The 19,993-nt window shown below is 35.3% G+C and overlaps 1 protein-coding gene across 1 annotated transcript in view; it reads left to right on the plus strand.

The window, feature by feature from the left end:
- Positions 1 to 16,934, plus strand: part of LURAP1L (leucine rich adaptor protein 1 like) — a 42,276-nt gene extending 25,342 nt beyond the window's left edge. Inside the window, exon 2 of the mRNA XM_079113688.1 lies at positions 16,189 to 16,934. Within this exon, the coding sequence (XP_078969814.1) occupies positions 16,189 to 16,563 (375 nt within the window). The 3' untranslated portion in view covers positions 16,564 to 16,934. The remainder of the gene's footprint in view (positions 1 to 16,188) is intronic.
- Positions 16,935 to 19,993: the final 3,059 nt, after the last annotated feature.

Raw genomic sequence — 19,993 nt, forward strand, 5'->3', positions numbered from 1 at the left:
AGCATGATATACAAATATGAAATAAGGTTATGCTAAAGATTTATTTAACTCCCTGCAACAGACATCAGGATGGAAAGGGTGGCTAAAGAAAGAAATAGAGGAGCAGAGTCAAATAAATAGCCCATTAGGGAAAGTACACTGAGTTCAATTCTTGTCTGTTTTATTTTTTCATGTTTAATATTGACAAAGCTGGGACTGCACAACCCACTACCTAGATCCGGCTTGCTTGTTTTGTAAATGCTTTTATTATAACACAAGCATGCCCTTTCATTGATTGTAATTGCTATATAGCTGATATCTAGCAATCTTCATCTAAGGCAATTGTCCAGGGGTCTTAGTGGAGAATCCACAGATAATTTGTACATAAAATACATTTTAAAAAATTTCCTCATGAATTTAGGGTCCTACTTTGGAAGGCAAAAGTAAAAATATTATCTGAGTAAATTTAGGCATTTGACTAAAAACAATGAAGAACTATAGTAGTTATAGCCCTCCTCTGCTCCTTTTTTTAACAACCAAGGACATGCCAAATTCAGAACAAACTCAGAAAATTATTTAGGTTTGATAAGAAATCTCTGCTACCTGGTCAGTTTACACAATAACCTCTATTTTCCTTATTAAAAGCAAAATTAAATTATTTTATACCAATTTTTCATTCCAACAGAGGGAAAAATAGTTCTGGTTTTGCATTATTAATGTATTTAGCAGTAATATACTTGCAAGTGCCTTTAAAATTTATCTTTTTAATTAATTCATCAAAGCTGAGAAAATTTACCAACACTTTACACATATTAAGCATTTCTTTTCAGAATTATTACTTGGAAATATTCCAGTATAAAGCAAATAGAATTGGAGTATTTGGCTTTGGGGTTTCTTTTGCTGTTTTTGTGTATTACTCAGTTTTCCATATCAGCTCAATTTGTTCGTTATTATTTTCTTTCACATTTTGGAACCAACAAACATTTTTAACTGAGAAGAGAAATGCTCTCCTCTTTGGTAAGCAAAAACACATTTTAGTTATAATTCTTTGCAATGTTTACTCCTAGTCAGTCTTCACCACTCACATAAACCATAATTTGCGATCAAATATATAAACCTTTTAGAGAGAAATGAGAGAGTGATCACCATAGGGCATACACAAGCACTGCAGATCCTCCTGGCCAAAGAATTTAGGTTTTCACACCTTTGTAGGTGAAAAATTAATATGTTCACCAAAATTGTGGTAGAGATCTTTGCTTTTTATTTTAATAGATAATAAATCTCTTTCATAATTTGTGACCAGTGTTTCAGTATTCTCTCTTCTTTAGGAATTGTGCAGATATTCATAGATTTCTATTCACTTGATTTACTATCAGTCTAAGCTCTAAAATTAATAAATATCTTATAAATTATATTTAAGCTAATAGTACAGAACATAATTGCAGGTGAATGAAAAAGTTTCAGAATTTTTATTCGATAGAGTTGAGTATATAATTGCAGTTTTTTAATTTACAAATTAAATGGAAGAAAGATTAGTTTATCTCATCAGTGAACCAGTTTAAGAAATTTTTGGAAGATTAACTAGTATCTTATTAAAAATAAATTCAAATCTCAAAATATCTTATGTATTTATTCTCCATGTCAACAAACAAGGATATAACATTTAGCTATGTATAAACTAAAATTATTGATCTAATATATGTCTAGTCACCTTGATCTTATATGAAAATGCTTCTGAGCTATCATTATTTTGTTAGAATTTTTCCCCATAGACCATTCAGTGTATTTTCTCATAATTCTGGGAATATTAAACTTTTGCAAGTTTTTATTAGCTTCTATAACTAGAAAAGTTTACTTTTACTTAAGAGACATTATGATTAATTTATTAGAAGTTGAAAAATGTTTCACATTCATATTAGTGAATGATAAAAGGTTTTTCTCAATTAAACACACAATCACCTTAAGACCTGAAACTTGAGTTCTATAACCACAAGTACTGGTTGCTTATAAAAACAACTCAAAGGGTATTCTCTTATTCAATGGAAAAAAATTCCTGATTTTGAGCAGATGAATAAACACACAAGTAAACAACAGAGAAACAGAAAATGAGCTTGTTACTTCTCTCAGAGGATAAATTTCCATCATCCTATAGGAATCAGCAAGTGATCACATCATGAAACCAGATGGCTAATTACAGCCACCCAAAATGGGAAATAATTTAAAGATTACGTGGCCTTTACTGGCCTCAATTCTCAGTACCCACTAGTCCCTGGAATTGACTGTTTTACACATAATGTTTTATACATGGGGAATCTTTTAACTATAAAATTGATACCAGCATAGTGATCCACTATTTAGTTTAAATATGGACATTTCCCAGCCAATAAGTTAAACGAAAGAAACTACAAGGCCAATATCTGAAGCAACAACAAAACAAACAAACCAGAACACTGAACCAAAAGAAACCAGCAGTTAGAAAGGTAAAGTTCTATTGCAGGTCAAGATTCATTCCAGAAGCTTCTTAGGTAACCCTGTTGAGTCAGATCTATATGAGAACACATTGTGCTTCTTAAGAGCAATTGGCAAATATGTCAAAGCATAAAGTCACAAACCTGACTCTCACACAAATATAGAAAGAACATGTGTCAAAAATTGATTGAGCTCATTTGATGAAAAAACCAGTAATAAATTACAGCTGGTTCAAAAGAGAATTAGAGGAACAGAGTGCATGTAATTACAGGAAAGTCATATGAAATCAGTTTCCTAACTTAGGGACAAAGGAGTCAACTCTTACTGCACAATAAAGCTAACTTTTGAGATTATCTCTTTTCACTAGACCAAAACCATTTGCATTTCTTTGAGACACAAATCTACAAGTCAACTTATAACTTTATAAATCTCAGGAAGTTAGTGGTAAACAGCAGGTCACGCAAAAGCACATCTCCACACTCATTAAATAAGGCTTCAACGGGCCTCTTAGGCTGTGCTCCAGCATAATGCTGGGGAGACATTCAAATTCCATTTTCAAATGTGGGGTAAGTTTTTGAAACAGTTTTATGTTGTTAGACTTTTAGAAGTCTATAGATATTCTCAAGGAATTTTGGAAATTTGGGATATAAATGGATTGTATTAATATTTATTTTTTAAATCTTTTTGGAAGCCCAGAGGGAAAAAATAAAGTACTGTAATTTCCATTTCTAGGTGGTAAAGTTCTTTAGTTGGAGTGACAGTCAATGTTGTCTCTGTTTACCAGCATCCAGCAGTCATGTGTATACAGTCATGTGTATACAGCCTTTCTCTGCTCCTCGGTTAATACTTTTCCCAATATTCAACCATATTATCCTACTTCTATGAACAACTAAAGTCCAGAATTGAAATTGAAAAGGATAACTGGTTATGCTAAGCTGAAGGATTATCAGTTAGTTTTTTGGGAGAGCCTGGCGATTTCTCTTAGTCTGGGAATACAAAGACCATTTCTATGCTGTGCAGCTGAAGGGACTAGTAATATTTAGCTAAATTAAACTTCAGTCAGTTCTAGCTTTGCCACTTAAAGCTGCAAGAACTTGGACAAGGATAACTTACTTCTCTGAGTGTTCTTTTCCTTCATCTGCATAACGAGGTCACTGTGTCTTTGTATCTATATAACAAATAGATAGGTTTTGTTTGTTTATTCACTCAGTCTCGGTCTGTTAATTGCTGTATTTGGACTATTCACATTTGAAGTGACATTTGGTATAATTGAACTAAGATGTATATCATATATGTAACCATTTTCTAATTGTTTCCTATGTTTGTTCTTTTTCTTTCCTTCTGCTTCTCATCCCCTTTTTAAAATCATGTTTTGTCTTGCACATCTGTGGTTTAAGTTGGGCATTTTATGACATTCCTTTTTCTCTTCTCATAGACTACCAATTGAACTTCCTTTTTAAAAGATTTTTTTTTTTAATTTAGTGGTTGCCCTGGAATTTTCAATATATATTTCCAAAAACTCTGTCTACTTTCAAATATTATGCCACATCATGGTAGTACAAGTACCATATTCTAGAGTATTCCCAAGTTTTCCTCCGAGTTCTTTATAAAATCACTGTCATCCATTTCATTTATGTACATGCTGAAATCACCAAATAAATTGTGGTGATGATGATCTTGAACTGTTATTTGTTAAATCATTTAAGTATAAAAATAATTTATTTTACATTTATTTATTCCTCCCCTAGTATTCCTGCATTCTTTATGTAGATCCTAATTGGCCTTTATCATTTTCCTTCTCTCTGAAGAACTTCAAGTCTATTGGCAACAGATTCCTTCAATTTTTGATTGTCTGAGATAGGCTTTATTTCACCTTTAATATTTTTAATTATGGAAAAAATATATATGTACTTTTAAGTACATATATATATATGTACTTTTAAGTTTTCAGTTCAGTAGCAGTAAGGACAATCCCATTGCTGTGCAAGTACCACCAGTGTCCCTTTCTGGAACCTCTTTTAAATCTTCTTTTTCACTTTGAGGTATAATTATGTTGTATACAGAATTCTGGTTGATTTTTTTTTTCTTCAAGACTTTAAATATTTTACATTGCACTGTTCTTGCTTACTTGATTTCTAAAGAAAAGTCCTGTTTATTGCTTATCCTTGTTCTATAAATAAGGCGTTTCTTTCTCTGACTTTTTTCAAGATTTTCTCCCCTTCTTTGATTTTATACAATTTGTATATAATAGAGATAGGGTTTAGGGTATGTAGAAAGACCTGAGATAGGCCATTAGTGTGAGGTTTTGTGTTTAGGTGTCTGGACATTAGCTTCTGTTCACTGTTTGCTATTACTGGTAGGTGTCAGTGACTAAGATTTCCTCTGGTAGCCTTGTTTTTGTCTACTGTATTACCTTTGAGTTATCTTAGACACCCTTTAAGTAGGGTCAGGTGCCTGAAGCGATTTAGCTGTAACTCCCTGTGATTACACAGGAATCTCACTGATATGGTTATAGGATGTAGCAGAAGGACAAATGCTCTATAATTCATGGGGAAGACCAGTCTCACAGTGAGCTGAGCTGAGTGTTTCCTTCTCACAGGTTGGTTAGACTTTGGTGAACTCCCACTATGTTAAGATCTGATAAAATAATTTCCCTTAAGGACAGGCCCGGTTAAGGAGAAGAGAGAGGTCTGTGTGTATTTCAGAGTTTCCATTCCTCTACTAGAAACACAGGAGGTAATAAGAACCTGGTAGAGTTCCTGGAGGTAAAACTCTTGCAAGTGAGGAGGTCCACCTGAGACTGCCCCACCAGAGTTTGTAACTTACAGATCCACATAGAATCTCCAGCAATTCACCAATTGAAATTTAAAGTTCCTACTGACATTGGTTCTAGCTGGCCTTGTTTCCAGTAAGCTATGATTCTGTGTATTGACCTATATTCTAGTGCCACAATTTGTCCTGTGACCTCAATTCTCTGATTATCCTTAGAATAGTTGTTGAATTTCCAGTTTGTTCAGCATTCTTCTCATTGTGAAGGTAGGAATAACAACTTCTAAGCTCTTTACATGTCAGACTGGAATAGTAATGAATACAATAATCAGCTTCATTGTAGCTTTTTTGTGATGACATTAAATTTATTAGATAAATTGATATTTAAGGGACCAAGTTAAATACTACTAAGAAGCATATGACTAATGGCAGATAATTTTATTAGTATTCTCAAAGCCATTTTTTAAAGGTGAGACTGACTAAATCACTAGACTAGAAAATCAGTGTGTTATAAGTATTGAAAGGTAAAAGTTTATTTTTATTTTTTATTGGCTGTTCTTCAGATCTCTGATTCCAGCTAGTCAGAGGTAGATCACTGCTCCCAGTTAGACAAACTCTCCCATCTGGAGAGTCCCACTCAAGGTTGCCAAATGAAAATATTTAACCAGCGTTTAGGTATAATAAGAAAAACAAGAGAATTTGATCCTCAGTTTTGTAAAGTAAAGCATTTCAAGTATTCCCAAATTATTGTCAACAGGTAAAAATGAGGGACTGCAATAAAATGACAAGCTTTCAGCTTTACTTTCTAGGTAAAAGGACTATTCCACAGATAAATCTTTCCAAAGAAAATTAATTAATGTATGAAAAAATATCTGGCTCAATACTTATAATTCTTATCCCCATCCTAATCTCCTCTCCTTTTGCTTCTACTAAAGGCCAAGTTAGAATGTAGTTTTGAATTAAAATGGGAATTCTGAAGAACAAGACTATGATTTGATAAAGTTGTGACTATTGAAATTCAGTCATGTCGGTTTGTTCATTTCTTTGTGTATTTTAAACTCAAGTTGTATCTGAAAGTTATTATCTAAGTGTAGCTTAGCTTCTTAGTATATTTGCTACTTTTTATTACCCCCACTTTAGAAGTTTTATAAATGAAATCCATGAAAGCATTACCTGTGTCACAAAGACCAAACATCATCTGTCATTTCTCCTTCAGTGTAAGGAACCACCTTCTCTAAGGGAGAAGAAAGGTTGTCCCATGGGAGATGCACTGGCCACTTTGATGCAACCTTGACTTTCCCGAACACTCCTTGTTTCCATCAGTAAATATTTAACTACTTACTCTATCATAACTTTTTTTCAAACTGCAAAGCAATGTCTAAGAAGAATAGAATTCCATAAACACCGTGGTTTAACATCCAACATTCCAAATTACCCACAAGTAGAAATATCTCCGGGCCTTCACAAAATCAAATATGGCCTAGATAATATCAGCATTGGTATATTAGTCATTCATTAGTTAGCAAGTACCTCAAAATTTAGCAACTCCAAACTGCACATGTATAATTTAACAGTTTCTATGAGTCAGAAGTCCGTGCATAGATTAACTTATGTGTCCCTGGCTCAGGGTTTTTCACAAGACTGCCATCAAAATGCCAGTTGGTGCCTGAAAGCCCAATTCAGGGAGGATCCACTTCATGTCACTATATGCCCAGTTTCCCATGACAGGTCTTTTTCTTTGCTAGTTGTTGACAAGTGATCACAGTTCCTTACCATGTGAATCTCACTACTGGTCAGTTCACAGCATGGAGGATGGCTCTGTCAGGGGAAATCAGAGAGTGTTGTGCTCCAGATGAAGCCACGATCTCGTAATGTGTTTCAGAAGTGGTAACCCATCGATTTTGCCCTATTTTATTCTTTGAAAACCACTCGCTAAGCTCAGTCTACACACAACAGCAGAGAACTGCATGAGGATCCAAATACCAGGAGAAGGAGTAATTGAGAGATTTCTGAAGTTTGCCTACCGAATTGGTATCTTTTGGGAATGCATAAGAAATTCAAAATGATAACACTATTGAGCAAAATTGGGGTTTTAGCAAGATTTCTAGGTGATCCGTCTACACAGTCAAGATTAGATGAGATTCCTCCTCTAAGAGCAGGGCTTGTTTGAAGTTTGCTTCCTCACTAATTTTACTTACTTCTTGGATACTTTTTAATAAGTGCAAAGATCAATTGTCCTTGCAATTCGGTTCTCCCTACTCAGGAAATAGAAAAAATGTAAGGATACTGAAGTACAACTGGGCTGTGAATAGCAGATTCAAAATAGAATTGAGGGAATAAGAAATAAATAGGGACCTAAAAACTGTGCCAAACAACTAATGACAGCATTAAGAAATTACTGAATGAGAAAATTCACCATATAAAATGGGGTATTACAATTCCATTTCCCTTAAATGCATTGCTGAATAACTGCATCATAAAGCTTATTATTTACAGTGGTACCCCTTACTACCTGAATCATGGTTCTGTTTACCAAGGTAAAGAAGTGTATGGCATTATTTTAGAAATATATCCATCAAATATTATCACCACACAAAAATGTAAATACTCATCTAAGTGATTTTCATATTTTGTGCCTTGATTATTTCCTTTCCTGATATATATCATGTCTCAATGATGCAGAAATAATTTAATCTGTATTCAGTATTGGACATTTTCCATAAAAGACATTAATAATTTCACTGTAAGTATTTTGCATTTACCTTGTTATATTCAATTGAAGAAATAAAATTGTATTCTGATTTTAATTATATATATAAAAATAAAATTCCTAAGGGATAAAATGAACATCTCTAATCTACATATCACAAGATGCAATACATTAAATGAAGACTTCACTCTGTACCTTTTCAACTGTGTACTAAAGCCAATACCTGCTGGGATGTGTGAGCTGTTTATTACATTTTCAGGAGTTTTCTGAACTAGTTGTTAATTACAATCATTATTAAAATTTAAGGTACATATATAAATCTATGACTGAATGTTATATTCAAAACAAGGCAGCAAGTACTTAAAATTAACAGCTTCCTAATTATTTTACTGCTTTTCACAATATGTTATTTTCTTGAGGTTATTTAAACTATCTATTATATCTAAAGGGTGAAAGTATTACATGCACTGAGCATCTTATCAACTCCATGTTTAGTGCAATTACATCAATACCTTGAGATTGGCCATGATAGGCGTATTTACACCCAGGGGTAAAAAAGTTATAAATAAGGACTTGAATTTTATTTTGTTGATTAGCTTAAGAAAGTGATGGAGAAAATGTTAATAATGCAGACAGTTAAACTTGAAAATTGTAGTATGTCCCTAGTTGTTGTTTTGCTATAGTGGGGGGAAGTAAAATATTCTCCAGGAATTCAAAAACTATTTTCCAATTCAGTAAAAAAGTTTCTCATATGATTGATGAACCAGTTAAGTTTTCACATAACTAATCTTGAGACTAAAATACAGGTTTCTGTTTAATGGATATAATTTGTACTAAGTGAAAAATAGCTTAACAGTAAGTTACATATCAGATTTAATGATTAAAAAAATTATTGAAAAAAGTTAGTGAATTGTGACCAACCCTATTTGTGAAATTCTATTTGAACTGCAATCACAGGTTGCTATGCTTTGAAGAGTTCAATAAGAATGAACAAAAGCATACCCTGAGAATTAATTGGTTGTATAGAATTTATAATAAAAAATTAATTTATACTACATTTTATACCAGCATAATTTACATTACATTTATGTATATGGTATAGTTTAGAACTTAAATGTTCATCAGAGGCCCATGTGTTAAAGATGAAGTTCCCAGCCTGTGATGCTGATGGAATGTGGTGACCCCTTTAAGAGGTGGGCCTAGTAATAGGAAGTTAGATCATTGGGGGTGGGTCCTTGAAGGGAATATTCAGACCTTGACTCCTTCCTCTCTCCGTCCTTATATTCCAGTGGCCTGAAAATGAACAGCTTTTTCTGCCACACTCTCCTGCTATTATGTACATTGTTACCTCAGACCCAGAGTGTTTAGGGCCAAGCAACCATAGACTACAGCCTCTAAAACTACAAACCAAAATAAATCTCTGCCCTGTATAAGTTGATTATATCAGGTACTTTGTCACAGTAACAGAAAGCTGACTAACACAGTATAGAAGTATGTATGCACACATGTATATATATTGTTTTCCTAGGGAACTGGTTGTTAAACAATTGCATACCACCCTACGTCCTTCCTTTACGATGTATAAACATGACCACTACAAATCACAGAGATTTTACCATGCCCTAGTCTTCCATGTTAAAATACTACTTTAAGTTTTATAAATATGCAGAATATTTATTGTGATTTTGAGACACATTTCTCTGGTTGGTGTTCCATGTATATTAGCTTCTCTGCTGTAAAATTGGGGAGTCCGTGTTTTGGTTAAATATTCTGAATGAATCTCAGTTCAGGTGGTTTGCAGTCTGTTGCCTTAGCCATGATTAAACTTTGCACATGCATTTTAAAAGCACTCAGGGAAATAACTTTTCCTTAATTAGAGTAGGAAAAAAAGAATCAACATCACAGGACTGTAGGTATCAAACTGATCTGGAACTTCATAGGATAAGACTGAAAAGCCACATATGCTCCTTTAGTAATTGGAAGCCTTACCAGGAGGAGCTGTACAGGATTCAGGAGAGTCACGTGCTCTTTTCAAATAAACCAGATGCGGCTTCCTATGTGATCAAAACAACATCCATCAGTCAGCTGTGTTGATGGCAGTGTTTTTATGTGTGTAATTTAGTCTTTCAGGGAATTACTCTTCTATATGGTTTTTGGAAGTGAGTGAACTGCTTTACTTATTGTTCAGTTCCACTTATAAACAACATAAATGGAAGAAGACAAAGCTGACTGGTATAAAAACGGAAGCCTCCATTGTCCAATTAGGAAGAAATTTTGCTGTGAATTTTGAACCAACTGAGAAAGGGAAAGAAAGTGCTGAAATAACAGCATTGACTTCTATATGGCTGCAGGCTTTTCTCTTGAAGATCCCAGACAAAAAGCAATCAGTAGAAATGAATGTTGTACAGTGGCTTCTCAGACTGCAAAAAGATGATAATATCCTTGTGGGTCCTCTGAGAAAACAGCTAGAAGAGTAATTTATAAATATAGCTATTAATAAAGTTGCCAGAAATTTTAAGAATGGGTAGGCAGAAAATTTCCATGATCATCAAATTGAGAATGTCATAAATTTGGAGAAGGAGCAGCTTTGAACAGGAGAAGTTTATGCAAGGGAACATACAAATAAACTGGGAAAAGCTGCTGGAAAAATATTCCAGCCTCCTTTTAAAAGGAGCTCTTCAGTTCATACAGATGCTTTAAGTTTTAAATATATATATATAAAGTAAGAGTGATTAGATAAGTTGGAAATGCATATGGCTAGAAAAGAAGCCTTGCCAGAATTGAACTCTTTCCCCAAAACAAATCAGAGAAAAACGCTGATTGGTTTCTCCCACTTAGGATCTAGAGTTAGAGTGTCACAATAAAAAGAAGTCTGATCTGTTTTCTTTTCCTCATGAACTTGATTATAGACTTCAAAAATAAATAAATAAATAAATAAAAGTCTTTCTTCCTTCTAATTCACATTATAGCCATCAGGAGATTTGAGATTTATATCATGGGTACTGTGAATTTTACGTTGGAGTGCATAACTGGGAGATGTCTTGCTTTTATCTGTTTAGTTGACATTCAAAAATAAAGGATAAAAATAGTGGGGGAGGATTTTATGAGAGTTATGATTACAAAGTGCTACCCAAGCTTCCCATATGACAAGATAGAATGAAAAACATCCCTGTATGGAAGGTTCACTCAGCAGCTCATGTGCATGCTTCATTTAATTTATGAACATATCAAACATGATGTGCATATTTCTCTTCAAAGACAAACATGACTTTTACTGAAGCCCAAATGGTAAGAGCACAAATTATTATTAAAGTTGCCACAAATTTCTAATGTCATTAAAATGCAAAAAGAGCTCAAACTTATGGTGTCAGTCCTGAGTTTTTATCAGCAGCATTTTTGTTGAAGCTATTGACCAGCAAAATTGATTTTTTTTTTTTGTCTCCTGTCTAGTCTACATAACTTCTTCTGTACCTGAAACAATCTAGTAATCAAATAGCCCCAGAAAAAACCAAGATTCAAAGAGTATGTGAAAATGAGTGGAAATCCTGGGATTATCTCTTCTGCAGAATCTCCCTATCAAATAACAGTTGAAATGCAACCTCAGTACAAAATGCAGACAGAAATATAAGAGAACTCCTGAGTTGAATTCAGTCTTCATTGAGCAAAATTTGTCTTTGCTCACAGAACTGTTTTACCACCTTTACTGTGGTTCATTGGAACTCAGAATAAAACCATGAGTTTTCTTCGTGTTAAGAAACTGTGGTTCTGTATGCTGAGCCACTTTGCCCAAAGGTCACAGGTAGATCACGTCAGAGGTGAACCAGAGCCTTGTACCACATTCCTCATACAACACCACAAAAGAAGTCAACTTAATTAGCAGCTGCCTGATTAGTTGAAAGTTTGACCACATTCTTTCTTGGATTCCATCATGCCAATTCATAGCCTTTGCATTCTGTCAGTATTAAAAATGGCAATTTGAAAGAAAACATCTAGAAAAGTTTACTAATAGGAATATTTGATTTTTCAAGATCATTTATTTGAAATTCTATCATAGACCCAGTTCATCACTTATCAAAAAATGACATGAAATTTTAGCCTTCTCCCTAAAGTACAAACACCTTTCATTCCACAATCCTGAAGCATGAGAGACTTAGGATAAAGATGAACTACATTATAGAAACCATAAGGACCAAAGGCGGGGAGAGGAAGTCCAGACATCTTTTTCTGGGGGGAGGAGTACATGCCCTGTTTGCATGTTCCCTTTGTTCCATTCATTTCACCAGATGTTTACAGAACACCTGTACTGTGCTCAGTTATCACCTCTAAGCAAACAGAATAATGTTTGGAGTATGACTCATGTCTTGGAGTCCACTTCCTTTTAGAGATATTATCTTGTATTCTGTAAATTTTAGCTAGGAAGAATCTTATTCCAATTACTCAGTGCCTAAATCTTGGAATGAACAGAAATAAGACCATATGTTGGGAATGCTAAAATATTGAAATGTTCTTTCCTGAATTACCATTTTCCTTCCTCTCTAGTCACACATCACTGACCCACAGCAAAACTCCAGGTTCCTGTCAGTTGTTCCAATCTGAAGCAGAGCTGGTTATTTAGTGGCTGAACAGATCCTGATAGAATACCTACTGTGTGTCAGGCACACATTCGGTCTTGGCTCAGAGTGGTGAGTAGGACACACCAAGTATTCCACCACTCCTCCATGCCCATGGAGGTGGCAGCAAATAATAAACACATGAAAAGCAGGATGATTTTAATTAGTCATAAACATTATAAAGGAAACAGAAGACATAGAAATATAAAACTGGGCATGGGAATTGGACACCATGATGGATCAGGAACGGGTTCTCCAAGGAGGTAGCATTTAAGCTCAGATCCTGAAGAGGGTTCCAACTCTCAGTCTTCACAGTTAAGTCATGAAACCCCAGCTGAAAGAACCACAAGGTTTCATGCTGCCAAGGCAGGCTCCTCTGTTCCTAATTGATGGCCAGACTTCCTAAAGACTGAAATGAGGAAAGGCGGGGCAGCTACTCGAGACAGAAGCAACATTGTGATTTAGTTCTTTGGTGGATGGCTCATGCTTTCATCAGTAGCATAACCACACCTTAGTTGTTGGGGAATGCAGAGTGCAGGCGGAGGGTGTTCTGAGCCTGGAGCTCCAGCAACAGGCGTGTGAACCAGCGCACCCAGCGCTCCCACGCAGGGAAGCTGTTTACTCTTCTTGGAGGACACAGGGTTAGACACAGTTAAATCTATAGTCATTATCAGTCAGATCACCCCGTTCTAACTGACTTACTTTCGTCATTTTTTCCCCCTCAACAATAGCTCAACGGCCTGTGAACGTTTTGCTTCAGAAGCGAAAGATTTTCTTATTTAAATAAATCATTTCATGGTCAAAGGAAGCTTTTGTTACTTCATAGCCTTACTCCCCTTTTATTCTTATTGCTGGATAAAAATTTTAAAAGTATTAGATGCAGCCACTGTGTAAGTAAAACAAAAATTGCTGACAGAAAATTAATTCTAAGTACATTTTAACCCCCAAAATGACGCAGTTGTTGGGAACATGTATTTATGACTATATTGAGAAGAACTTTCTGATGCCAAGATTTTGACTCTTTCTAAAAATCAAACAATGATTAGAATAGACCTTAAGATATGGAGTTTCAGACTGGACATGGTGACTCATGTCTGTAACCCAGTGACTCTGGTGCTAAGGTAGGAAGATCACAAGTTTGAGGCCATCCTCAGTAACTTAATAAGATCTTCAGCAACTTAGTGAGACAGTGTCCCAAAATGAAAAATATAAAAAGGACTGGGGATGTAGCTCGGTGCTAAAGCAACTCTGGGTTCAATCTCTAGTACGAAAAAGGAAAAAACAAAACAACAATAACAACAACAACAAAAAAAAAAACAATATGGAGTTCCATGTAAGACATGGCTTCTTTTGGGGGGGAAAGGCTAAAAGAAACAGTACCAGCAAAATGAAGCTACATTTTAAGTTATAAACCAAATAAACTATATAGATAAAATGGCCACGAGGGTAGGCTGGAGTGAACAAGGAGTCCCTGATAGAAGAAGTAGGACTAGAAGAACGTGAAGAATTTGGAAAGGATGAAAGTGAAATATTTCAAGTGAAGAAAGATAAGGGAACATACCCAAAGCAGAGCTTGGGCTGAAGTACTACCATGGAAGGGTGGAGATGTGAGCATGTGAGGCAGTGGTCCATTGGCGAGCTGTTGGGAAATGATCTGTTTAATACTGCACCATGCCTATGATGGACACAGTAATGTGCATCAACTACAGGTGCCTGCTGAAGGATTTTGTAAGAGTTTCACTGATATTGATCTTCTGCACTCCTCAATGGACCCAGGTACATTTATTTGTAAATATTTGTAATATTTGTAACTTGAACAGTGTCACAGTGGCTTATGGGGTATGTGGGTGAAGTTGAGCATAAAGACTGCCAGGAAGCCTCCTTCTCCAACACAAATTCATTGTTGTTGAGACAACATCATAAATAGAGGAACATCTCAAGACTTACTGAGTTCACACCCTTCTTCTGTTCATGAACACTTCAGAGAGAAATTAATGTCCCTGTGCTGTCTAGGCAATTTATTCTTGATGCTTTTCTCAGAGAAGATGAAGGAATTCATTGAAGCCAATTTAATATCCCAGCAAATTTTTTTTTCTTAATGTGTACTTTAGGCATCTTGAATTTATGCTTGCATTTTTGAAACCTGTAACCTTACATCTATTGAAGTCATGGGTGTAAATTTCATCTCTGCTGAGGTTGGTTTGTCATGTTCACAGAAGCCAAAGTTCACCTTCAGTTATGGATTAACTCTTCACCAGGAAATATTTTTATATGAATGCATACCTTAGAATACAATGGACTCCTTTTTCTCTTCTGGCTTGAGTCATTCCAGAATGAGGGCCTTTGATAATTCTAGAAACCCACAAATCTGAATGAGTCCTGCATCATAAAGAGAGAATTGGCCTGGCCCAGCCTTTTGGGCTAATACCCCAAGTAAAGTAACAGGAATCCATGTTCAAACCACAGTGAATGTGAGTGGAACTTCTTAGTGGCCAAGCACAAGGCTGTCTCCCAGTCCATGCATGCAGCTTTTTATAAGATCCACCTCTATCCAATTCCAACACAAACAGGGGGCAATCGTGAGAGTTCTCTTCTCTAAGCCACTACATCTTTGATGTTAAAAAATATTCAATTCTGGGGCATACAGAAACATCCTGCTTTATGTCTGTGGAAACAGATTTCTCTGAAATATCTTAGAATTGGCAAAAGGACTACATGCTTAGATGGCTTTTAGGGTAGTTCCAGGAACTTTTTGTGTCCCAATTTTAGCGTGCCCCTGACATATCTAAAGCAAATACTCAGATATACAAAAATATTTGTAGACTTCATCTTGTAAGTTGTCTCATCCTAATGTATCAGCACCCTTTTCAACTCAGGAAATACTAGAGCAGCTTGGTTCTTGTTAATTGTAGCAGTGATTTTCCACATTGTTTGCACCAATATAGTCATAAGGAGTATAGGCCTTTCCTGTCCTCTTAACTCTTTTCTGTAGATTTAAGTTTCTTCATCTGTAAAATAAGGATAAAAATAGTAAATCTCGGGCTGGGGATGTAGCTCAGTTGGTAGAGTGCTTGACTTGCATGCACAAAGCCCTGGGTTCAATCCCCAGCACCACCAAAAAAAAATTTTTTAAAGTAAATCTAGTTGTACAGTATCATTAGATTTTGCTAATTAATGTTGAACTTTTATAATGATGCCTATCACAGTGTAACTCAATAAATAGAAGCTCCCGTGATGCTGATGAGATGTATTAATTTCTACAGTTTCCCCTTTTTCCCACTCCTCCTCGTGGATACACATTCCCAAGTAAAACTTGGATAAACTATAAACCTGACAACAGAGAATACATTTCTTAGCAAAGAACTTGCCATTCAACACAATAATTTCTGGTAACTTAGTTAGGGTCAGGAATGCAGAGGGAATTTTATTGACCCTTTTGGAACCTGATGCATCTGGCGGGAAGCAAGTTATTTGAATGTGACTCCTACCCTTGCTCAACAATTTCCAAAGAGATCCTGAGAGCAAGTATTCTTGTATTTTATTCTGTGAATTGAAAATCACAGACTCTAGCAGACAGTATCCACATGAATTTGGAGTTTGTTGAGATGTAGAATAATGGGCATGTCTTTTCTGTCTCCCCCTTCTGCATAGGTTAACCTCAGAGCCACAGACGTCAGGCTCATGCGCCAGTTGCTTGTCATCAATGAGAGCATCGAGTCCATTAAGTGGATGATGGAAGAGAAAGCCACCATCACCAGTCGGGGTAGCAGTCTCAGTGGCAGTCTGTGCAGCCTGTTGGAGAGTCAGAGTACCTCCTTACGTGGCAGCTACAACAGCCTGCAGGATGGCAGCGATGGGCTGGATGGCATTTCTGTGGGAAGCTACCTGGACACTTTGGCCGATGATGTCCCAGGCCATCAGACCCCTTCAGACTTGGACCAGTTCAGTGATGGCTCCATCATAGAGGACTCACAAGCCCTGCACAAGCCTCCTAAATTGGATTCTGACTACTACTGCTTTGGCTAATGACCCAGTTTTTTGCATGGGACTGGTGTGCAATTAACCTGTATGTATCCTTCTTCTCTGCTGCTATATTTTTGGTGTGATTTTGTAAAATAAGACAACCTTTTAAAAGAAGCTTATTTTTAAACTGCTTAGTGATGTTTCTGTTGCTCCTAATATTTCTCATCTAGACTGATTTATTTTTCTCTGTTACATCTCTATTTTTATTTATTAAAATGATTTTCCTCCCTTCTTTTAGAGTAGCACAAATAAAGTAGGGGGAAAAGAATAAGCAATAATTATGTTTTTTGCTTTTGTTTTCAGAGCAAGGGGTCAGGGATTATAAGGAAAACTTTGCTAAATTTTACAATAAACCAAAGTATGAAAACTGTTAATTTTGTCACTGTGTCCTTAAATGATTCAAGAATTTATCTTCCAGAAGATATTGAGATATATTACTATTTGTAGATTGGGTTGAACAAACGGCTTGAAGAAAATCAAGCATTATTTCTAAGCCACACAGTGCTGTCAGAATACACTTCCACATGCCATCATTGGAAAACCCCCAAGTGCGTGTAATCTGATCCCCTCACCCTTGTGTTGATACTACACATTAGGATTTTGTCATCAGTCATTTCAATTCATATCTTAGACTTATTTGTGTGACAATATGTATTATTACTTCAAATTTCAAGGAGTATTGAGATCGAGTATGATGGTGATTAAAGGCAAATATGCCCTAAATTTAAATGTATTTTGAGATTTTGTTGACACTTTCTTTGCATGCACTTTTCAATTCTAATGGGATGTCTAAACAAACATGTATACCTACAGATGGATGGCTACATAGCTACACATATAACAGATATCATAGGAAATCAGCATCTTTGTCCTTTTATGAAGTCCAATTATGATATTTTTTTCATTCTGGGATGGATATATAAATAGTCTCAGTTTTCTGAAATGACACTGGAAATATTATAACTTATGCAGTGAGTGAAAACATTTCCTTTGATTTGATATTTTATCAAATTTATCAATTTTATCAATTTTATCTCAATGATTCCTAGTGAGGCAATTTAATTAAAATTTCAAACTTTTCTTCATTATGATTTATATTTCCAAACTAAATCTTTACAATACGAGTCAAAAAGGTTTTTTGCCTGTAAATGAGAAGTTTCCTGTTACCATTTACTCATTGCACACCTGCCAACTTATCATTTGTTTCCAAAACATATATTATTCGATTTCCAATTAAAGCGTATCAGTACATGTATTTTTCATTAGCCTTTTCCCTGAATTCCTGGGTATAATCCTCATCACTATAATTTCATAATGTCAGGATTGTCACTATTCTAAGTTTAAGGAAACAGACACAGAGAAGGTGAGTCACTGCATCAAATCTGTCAGTAAATGTCTAAACTAGAATTTGAACTTGGGTCTGTTTTATTCTATCACTGACACTCAGTAACCTCTTCGCTACTTATTAATTTAAAATAATAAAATGTGAGTGAGAAAAAAAATTTAAACCTATGATAAAAAAATGTAACAAACTATTTTCTCTCTCAGTGGTAGTATCCATGTTTTCCAATATTGAATCTACCAAGCCCTTCCTTGAAATCACCTGTACAAGTCAGTTTTATGCCTTGTGATGAATCAGGGAAGGGGCCATACACCAGTGGTTCCCTAGTAGGTTCCTCCCTTTCTGTGAACTTTTATTTTCAACTTAGTAAAGGCTGGTTGGCTGGTTATTTTGTTTGATTTTAATCTGGACTCAAACCAAGAAGTTTTTAGCACAGATTGTTTATCAGATTAAAATTCAAGAGCACACATTGTGACCCAACAGAAAACATCCTTAGAACCAAGACCAATGAATTTCAAACAGAAGGTAGTGAAATATGTAACCATATGTCTACAGCACAGCAAGAAAAAAAAAATCCTTCACAAGAGAGAAGTGGGCAGACAGCAATTCAAGAGGTAATAAGAGCAAATTCTAACCCCTTTAAGACCCAACATTTGGCTACAAGAAGCTATGTATGTAAAAGACAATTTCTGTGCTCAGATCATAAATCAGATAATAAATTCAGATTTCAAATTCAGTATGACAATTTTTTAAAATATATTTTTCGTTTCCAGTTTCCCTGCTATTTGTCCATACCTTCTATCAGTTGACCCTCTGTGTTAAGAAAATTTTAAAAATAATGAGTATTATATAGAAGAAATGTGTAGAATAGTTTTCATTTAGACATTTTATTTTAAGAACCCTGTAATGGACATTGGCAGAATATCTAAGAATTGTTTTTGGCTCCATTAATAATGAGAGTTTTAATGTTTATATGCTTTATATTCATTCCAACTTGTTTTGCAAAAGATAGCAATATTAATTGAATATACCAATAATATTTTCATAGTTGATTTTGCTAAGAGGAGGGGAATATGCTGTTAGACAAGACTAATTATTAACATATTAATTTGTCTGAAAACAATGAATGTAAAGAAGTTCCTCAATTTTAATTGAAGAACCCCATAACTAACCTTGGACCTGAAGTTTGATTTCTGTCAGCACTAGGAGGAAATGGGATAAAAAGTTAAAGCAAAGGTGTTGTGTAAACTCTTCTGCTTGCACTGAGTTATGTCTTTCCAGAGACAATGGAATGTGACTGGGTTACATTAATCTATTTTATGAACTTGTTAGCCTTCTATTACAAAGAAAATAATTGAATGTAAGGAATTCAGACAACATAAAGCTAATATATTTCTCTTTGGCATTTTGCAAATTAAGGATCTCTGGATCACCAACCAACTTAGAAGCCTTTACTTCAAGGAAATCCCTGTTTATCCTACCAGTCAGACTCAAATTACAAAGTACAAATTTTTACCATTTGTCAAGTTTAGAAATGCAATGAAAATTCTTTGCTTTTGGATACATGGTAAAGGCACTTGGATCACCTTGAAAAATTTTAGGCATTTGCTTCCCCAACTCCATCAAAACACAATCAAACCAACTCCATGATGCCAAAATGAATGGTTATTTTGAGACCTCATCTTACTAACATCTCAACAGCAGTTGGCACATTGGATGCTGCCTTTCTAGAAGAATATCTTCACTTCCAGTGAAGTGTCTTCACTGGTTTTCAGTGAGATCACTTCCTCTTGGAGTCCCCTCATTTCCCACTGCCTGCTTGCTCGCAGACTCCTTTGCTGTCTCTTCTTCATTTTCCTGACCTCCATATTCAAGAGTGCTCCAGGGATCCATTATCTTCCCAAACTGTTCCCCCAAGTCCAAGGAATTCATCTAATTACAGAGTTTTGAATGATGTCTTTATGCTGAGATTTCTGAAAGCTTATCTTGTGTCCCAGTCTCTCTCCTAAACTCCAGTCCCTCATGTCTACCTTTCCTCAGAGCATCTCTACTTGATATCTGATAAGCACCTCACTCTGAACATCTCCAATA

Source organism: Sciurus vulgaris, assembly GCF_902686455.1.
Source record: "Sciurus vulgaris genome assembly, chromosome: 15".
Lineage (NCBI taxonomy): Eukaryota > Metazoa > Chordata > Mammalia > Rodentia > Sciuridae > Sciurus > Sciurus vulgaris.